General features: G+C 38.4%; 1 protein-coding gene across 8 annotated transcripts in view; it reads right to left on the bottom strand.

Moving 5' to 3' along the window:
* rapgef2b (Rap guanine nucleotide exchange factor 2b) overlaps positions 1 to 8,115 on the bottom strand; it is a 121,726-nt gene that overhangs the window by 54,585 nt on the left and 59,026 nt on the right. For all 8 annotated transcript variants that reach the window (XM_014001991.1, XM_014001995.1, XM_014001992.1 and 5 more), the window contains 1 exon segment: positions 6,149 to 6,316. In XM_014001991.1, coding sequence (XP_013857445.1) covers positions 6,149 to 6,316 — 168 coding nt within the window.

Below are 8,115 nucleotides of genomic sequence, written 5' to 3'. Positions count from 1 at the left end.
GTGTGTGTGTGTGTGTGTGTGTGTGTGTGTGTGTGTGTGTCTATTTTGAACAAGTGTCAACTCACTGCTCTGAGCGCACAGAAGGCGTGTGTTGGATCCTAAACACTGTCTTCTTTTACTGCCATGATTTATCTATGGAAACCGAATCATATTTTCAATATTTATCTTTGTCTTCATAAATGCCAGAATGGTCTGATTTGTTTCTTGTGATAATAAACCTCAAATGTGTGTTTAAATCAGAGATTTCATCCTTTTCAGGCATTTTAAATTAYCATGGTTTAATTTTGTTCTACTAAACCATAAAATCTACTGAATTACCCCATTTAGGTAGAAGAAGATAAAACGTGTCTTTTAGCTGGAGAGAAGTTAAAAGAGATAAATGCCTTGGATTCTAAATAAAGTTACATCTTTTAATCAAACAGCAAATTAAAAATGAAGCTTAAATTGGTATCTTTTACCTGCAAAGGTCATTTGACCAGGAGGAAGCTTAAACAGTGAAACTTTACTCGGGTTTGTATAGAGGTTTCACTGTAGGCCTCTGTGGTGTACAGACAAAAGGCATGGGTGTAGGAGCAACTAGCATATTAAAATTTTGCAATATTTTCGTAATCACAAACTTCTTTTGCCGTCCTCTTGCACATTCAGTATGAAATCTTTAATCTGGTTATTTRTTTGCACAACAGCAATCCACACCACTCTGCAAATCATGAATACTCTTTTGTGAGTTATGAGTACAAAATAAAAAATACAAAACTTTTGATTACAGATGTTTTGCTCTCATCGCATTGTGACGCCAAACAAATAATTAATAACTGATATTAAATGGTTGGAATAGCAAAAAAAGTAAATACAAAAAGCTAAAACAAACGCACCGTTTTTGCACTTTCTAATCTCTGGTTTAATAGTGAACAATGTGCTCTATAGCACTCTACGAAGTGTATTATTTAAGGAAACTTCATCAGCTAATGGATGTTAAGGTTAATCCCTTTCAGTCCTCTAAGTAAAAGTTATTGTCCCAACAGTCAAAATAAAGCCATAAATTTAAATGCTGCTCTGAGGCCAGACTGTGTTTAGTTGTTCAAAGAATTTTATCTTGCATTATGTTTGAACCCTGAGAGCCAAATAAACCTAATTTAATATGGATAATAGCTCTGCTTCCAGTGATGATGGGGTGTTTAAGTCTCTCCCAATGGGAGGACTAGTGCTGGGTTGGCAATATTTTTACATTTTAGGAATTAGACTGGAATTCTTCAACAGCAAACAACAAGACTCCTTCAGAGGTTTGTTCAGGGACAATATGCACTATCATGGCTAATCCCAAGCTATCTGTGGCCTTGGAGTTATAAAACATCACAAACAATGAAGGCCACTTCTGTTTCTAGCACAGCTTTTACAACACAAAGAATTTATGTCAGGTTTAATATTAAATGTAATTTAGGATAACATCATTTCGGTTTGATGTACAAAACAAATAAAAGCATAGCACTTGAGTTAAAAAAAAATCCTTTTAAATTAATTACTCTTGAAATCATTTGCTTTTCAGTTATTRCATGAAACAAAAACAAGGACAAAGAGGTGGTGTTTAAAATCCACCAGAACAAAACAAAAATGATAAAAAAAATTTCCTGGGAGAAATATAGAGGCAAAAAATAAATCACACTGAAAAATTTTTACACTGGCAAAAAACTAGTTTCACTAATTTATTTGACTTTTGGGATAAAAGTAAACAGAGTACCAGTTTGCATGTTATGTTATGTTATGTTATGTTATGTTATGTTATGTTATGTTATGTTATGTTATGTTATGTTATGTTATGTTATATATCACTTTTACTGAATAACAAAATTGTAATTTAGTTTTATAGAAAAAAACCAGTGTTCCCACACCTTGGCAACATCAAATTCAAGGACCTTTCAAGGACTTTTCAGTACCAATTTCCTCAAATTAAAGAACCATGCACAACAGCAATTACCTACTGCTGCCGCAGAATGTTACCAATAAACAGGTTTAATATCATGTAAATTCAATAAAAATCTGAACAACATATAAGTTGTTGAGTCAGAAACGATGACGTCAGTTTATCGTAATCCTGAGTTATAAAATGTAAGTATTTTTATTTCATTTTATAATTAATTTTTTTTAAACAACAATGAAAATCAGTCGTGTGAACAGAGAACTTCAATCCCCAAAAAACATTCAAGGACTTCCAAGGACAAGCGTAATTTTTGGCTGTTTTCACCAACTTTCCAGGGCCTTGAAATGTTTTTTCCAAATTCACAAACTTTCAAGGATTTTAAGGACCCGTGGGAACCCTGTAATGCAGAAAAAATAGAACTTTAAAGGCCAAAAATCAAATGTTTTGTTTCCCGAGCGCTAGACAAACGAGGTTTTTAAAACAGATTTACTCTTGTCCAAACCTATAGTTCAAACTAGGGCTGCACCAATTAATCGATTAATCGACAACTAATCAATTATTAAAACAATCGATGACTAATTTAATAATCGATTAATCGTTTTCTTTTTTTGTTGTTGTTCTTTACTTTGTTTTTCTCTCCAAACTGCTTTGACACCTTCCACTGCCACATCTGCCTTTCTGTCCTTGACACACATGCACAGTAACTGGGGTAGGCCGTGGACGTCACAAGTAGGGCTGCACCGATTAGTTGAAATAATCGATGACGTCGATTATGTAAATTTGTTGACGCAGATTTTTTATTATCGATTCGCTGTATTACATAAGACCACGTGAATGTTCATGCAATTCCATTTCGGTACCTAAAAGCATCATTGCGACCATATTGGCATAAGAGTGGTGAGTTTTTCATGAAAATATTACAATTACAATTACAATAATATTACAATTACAGAAAATATTACAATATTAAAGAACTGTTCTTGTTAATTTGATGAAAACATTTTAAATTTCTAGTGCACTCACATCAGAATAACTTATAGATTTGTTGTTAGAATAATTGATTAATCGAAAAAATAATCGTTAGATTAATCGTTTAGAAAATAATCATTTGGTACAGCACTAGTTCAAACATCTCGGACATTTATCTTTACAGGATGATGTAATACTGTACGATAACTGCACACAGTAAAGTGTCATTGAGGCTGAACTTCCAATGTAAAACCCAACACACTGCTGCACTAACTGTGGGTGTGTTTAATTGCGCCTCAAGGCGTGTAAAAATTGCGGTCACATTGATTTGCATTTACATGAATGTTTGGCAATGTCAGGCCTTGGAATGTCCTTCACAACATTGACTAAGATGAACAACCTTATTGCCTGCAGGGGAGATTTTTTAAATTCCAACAATCTCCTTGCTGCATTTCTCACCTCCTAAACATGCCTCGTGGTTAAAGAAAAAAACATCTGAGTTGTGTCTGCCATTCTAAAAGCTGGAGATTATCTATATCAGCTTAGCGTTTGCTCAGATGCAGCGTCTCCGTCAACTCCCTCCACCCCACCTTGTCAGCAGTGGCGGCGTACTGCTGCTCTCAACTTTGCTTCCTACTGTACTTCTGACAGCGCTCAAACAAAACCCATTTGGGACTGCTGGTTGCCATGGCGCCAGCTCCATCCTTCCCACAGGAGCGGTGCTGGTGCACGGAGAGTTGAGAGAGCGTCAGGAGACATTGGGCCATGAGAAAGTTCAGTTCAGTCGTGCATGAAGAAAAAGGAAACAGAACGTCTGAGTTGAGGGGTCAGACGAGAAATATGATGTCTCTCCATTTTGAGTGTGATTGTTTGACAAAGTAAAAAAAAATGGGTACACTTAACGGAACACCCAGTGGAGCAACGAGAATGAGGAGAATGCTGTGAAACTATGCAGAACAGGAAACTGTGTGCAGAAACTGCATGCTGGGTATTTACTTATTTTCTTGTGGTTCCTTTTCCCAGGGAAAGAAAAGCACAAGGAGCAACAAACTCCTCTGCAGAGAAAACACAACAACATATCTGCAACTTCAAAGAAACTTCAAACACATTTCTGCAGGACTGATCTGCATTTTACAATCTTACTTTCCAGGGCTGGGTAAAAAAAATCGATTTAAATCGATTTCATTTAAATTTAGGAAAATCCATTCACAGGACATGAGATCGATTCTTCCCCATGGCGTCTTGAGAGTTTGACTGAGGCGCGTTTCTGTATTTTGTCACTCCTGGCTTGCCGTATGTTTACATCCGGTTGACGTTCAGTGCTAACGTTAGCTTTCGATAACAAGTTGTCTGGATCAAAACAAAAGAAACTAAGGAAGCTTTAACGTTACCAGCTGACTCTCTGCAGAACTTAAAGATAACAGAGACCATGATGACTTTTGTTTGCAAAGATTTGCGCTCATATGCGGCAGAGAAAACGAAGCGGGGTTTGACGAGCAGCTCGTTAGGCGAACCAAACTACTGTATGAAAACATCTGACTGAACTGTTCTCCACAGCATGTTTAAAAGTGTTAAAGACCACATTCAAACAAAACGGTTTAGTTTTGTTACCAATATTATTATTTTTAAACTTTAAGAAATGTCCACAGTGATGAAATTTTGTAGTTGTATTGTTTTAATATGTTATATGTATTTAGTTTTAATAATTTTTATTGAACACAACAACCTTATTCCCATCACCTCTTATTCATCAAAATGATTACTTAAAAAGGAATGTATCCAACAACATTGTCCCCTGCAGTTTTCTTTTTACTTTAAAACCTTTTAATCTTCTGACAGTTTTCTTTTAAGCTTAAACAGTTTATTATAAAAGTGTGTCCCTAAAACCTGTTGTTTATGTTGAAGTGAAAAAAATGGTGATATTGTATTTTGCAACACAGTTGAACCATTTTCATTGAATCGAATTGAATTGATTAGTGATTAATCGATTCAGAACTTTATGAATCGAAATCGAATCGATTTAGAGAATTGGCCATGATACCCAGCCCCATTTAACACCAGAGTCACAAAGAAACTAATAATATATATTTTTTATTCTCATTTGTAAATATTGGAACTTAATGAAATTTTAATATAATCTCATCATTATTAAATATGTATGGAACTGTTTATGTACCTGACAATTTGGTCTGACTGCAGCAATGAAGTTCTTAATATCAAAAAGCATTTAAATGATCAGATTATCGTGTTTGCAAATTTTTTACAGGGTTTTATTTTTCCTGTGATTTAATAAAAAATAGTTTGCGATATTAATATTGCACTTTCTTGCTATTGCATTGACAATATATTTTTGATTTATAGTGGAATACTAATAGGTTATGGTGCAAGGAACATGTATGAATTAGGGATGCACCGATATCGATATCCGACATAATTACTGCTGCTATGGCCGATAACTGATATTTACCGATATTACACAAACACACAAATTATATGACACTTATAAGCACACTTGGTCTTTTTTTGATACCGTAAATAAATGACCTGACCTCTGACATGGCTCTACTTCAGTTATTCCTGCCTGCGCAGTGTCAATATCACTATCATGATCAAACAGATGTCGCTCAACCAACCATCTCCACTCTCAAAACAGAAACACAAAGCTAAAAAGTGGGAAATCAATATCGGACATTAATATCGGCCCAGTTTTACATAACGGACCAATACGATATTCTAAAAAATGACCAATATTGGCCGATACCAATATTAATGCCAATATATTGTGCATTCTTAACATGAATATGAAACTACTTGAACAGTAAATGACAAACAGGTCAAGACTCAAGTACAAAAGCGACAAACTGAGAGGCAAAAGCCAAGAGAGTCTCTCTGCACAAACAGAAGCATAACAACTGTAATCCAGCAAGAAAACGTGAAACAACTACTTAACACTCCAATAAAAGACTGGAAAAACAGCCTCAAAGAGGGAGAACCACCAACAGAAACGGCATGACAGCGAAACAAACTCCAACCAAAGATCAGCAAAAGGCAGGAAAACAGGAAAAGAAAACACAYGTTGATGTAGCACAGTGCAGAATGGTTCCGCTGTGTCTGAGAGCAGAAATTCACAAGAGATTTGGAAGAAGTTCGACACACTACAGAAGCACAACYCTGCATCAGAACATCACTGAGTCACCGCCGGAGCGCACAGCGATCCGCCACAGCGAGGGTAAACACGAACCGGCGGCGTGGGGTGCAACTCACCGTGTGYTACCCCCGGGCTATGGGCGGCTTTCCGGCGGGGTACGGATCCACCGTGTCGATGATTGTCTGCCTCTCTCCCTTCTGGTTGATTTTTCGGAAGCGCCGCCGGGACTGTCTGTGTGAGGCTTGTCTCTGGAAGTATTCCTCATTTTCATCCATATAGTCCACCTGGAAGCGGCAGGTGGGGTGGGGTGGGGGGGAGCAGAGAGCAGGGGGGTGACTGTGTTAGTCTTCATTCACACACCTCCCCATCCCCGCCAACCATCTCTCTCAAAAAACTCTTCCACATCCTCCTCTCTCCCGCCCCTCTCATTACATAAAAAAGAAACAAAAATAGAAGTGTGTGTGCGTGCGGGGGCGGCTCATCGATGAACACCTACGTCAAAGAGTGCTTAGAACACAAAAAGAGACGGAGAGAGGAAGACAAAGACAGACGAGTGAGGAGTTTGGATGGAAGGAAGCGAGGTGGAAATGTGAGCGATGGGGAGGAAAGTGACTGGCAGGCAGATATAAACAGACATGGCGTCTGGTGGGGAAGCAGAAATGTTACAGCCTCATCAAATTATATGTCAAGACAAGATAAAATTCATGTTTCTATTTATAATTAACCAAAATAAACTTGTGGAAACTGGCACGGGATGGCAATTCAATCTTGTCTGTTCTTGAAAATACGCTTCGCCACAAGATTTCCAGCTATGATGGAATGACACGTTTGAGTTCCTCTATCTTTATGTTTTTTGGGGCCCTTCCTCCTCTCCCTTTGCTACTTTTCCACTGCAGCTTCACATTTCGTGCTGCTCAGCCTTTGGGATTACACCGCCAAAATCTCTCTCTGCGCCTTACCGACGGCTGCCATGACAACGGCACAGGAGTTGTGTGCGAGCGAGAGCATAAAAATTGTGGTTGTGTGTCTAATTGCGATCGCGYAGCCGCGTGAAAATGCGTATGTATGTGTGTATAGTACAGACAAAATCAGCAGCTCGGGGATCTGTTAGTAAAGGGTAAACCTGCAGCCGAGAAGCTTACGACAGAGCGTGCAGGCACTCGTAAAAAAGCAAAGAGAGTGAGGCCACAAAGTGTCTGCAGCAGAGGAAGAACAGGAGGAAGTAATAACGTGTGTCTGGATGAGGTGAACAGTCATGCTTGTGAAGACGTAGCAATTGCATCAAATGAAAACGTGCTGTGACTGCAGCTGCGCTAACTGCTTGTTATTTTCCACGACAATATGTGGGTCATGTCTGATATCTTCCTTTAAAGGAGGGGTGACAGCAGGGAGGGTTCGTACTTTCTAGAAAATGCAGGCTTCCGGGGTGAGAGGGCGCATGTGTGAAACGGCAAAACTGGRGTCTAATTAAAGGCTTAGCGTTCCTTGAGGGAATGGTTATCACCCTTCACATTTCAGCAGTTTTAACTTAATATCTTATGATCAGGCTGTTCAGTTTTGTAATTTTTTAAAAAATATATCTTAACACGGAGCCATTTTATTTACACGCAAAGCATTCTGGGTAAATGATGATGTCGATGGGTCCTCCGTGAGAGGCTGATAGCGAACTATATCCACCCTGAAGTTTAATCTTGGACAATATCTGACGATTGGCTCTTTTAAAAAAAAAAACAGAGAGCGTTGACAGAGAGAAGTGTGGATGGAGGACAACAGAGCTGCTTCATGGAAGAAGAACCCCAGCTTAGCCTGTTAGCTTTAGCGCTAGCGCCATGCTATATTGCCTTATTTGTATTAGCTCGGTGCTAGCACGACAAACTAACAAACTGAGGTCTTCCATCTATATTTTCAGTTGCAGGCTTAGTCATTTTTGTGTTCCCCTCTCTGTCATGTGGATGGAGGACCTCAGTGATGAGAGGAGAATGTGTAGCGCTGAGCTAATACATATATATGGTGACAGCGTCGGCGCTAATACTAAAGCTAACAGGCTAAGCTGAGGTTCTTCTTCCATGAAGCAGCTCTGTTG

The sequence above is a fragment of the Austrofundulus limnaeus genome, unplaced genomic scaffold, assembly GCF_001266775.1.
Source record: "Austrofundulus limnaeus strain Quisiro unplaced genomic scaffold, Austrofundulus_limnaeus-1.0 Scaffold11, whole genome shotgun sequence".
NCBI lineage: Eukaryota > Metazoa > Chordata > Actinopteri > Cyprinodontiformes > Rivulidae > Austrofundulus > Austrofundulus limnaeus.
This window is presented reverse-complemented; position numbering and strand designations above follow the sequence as displayed.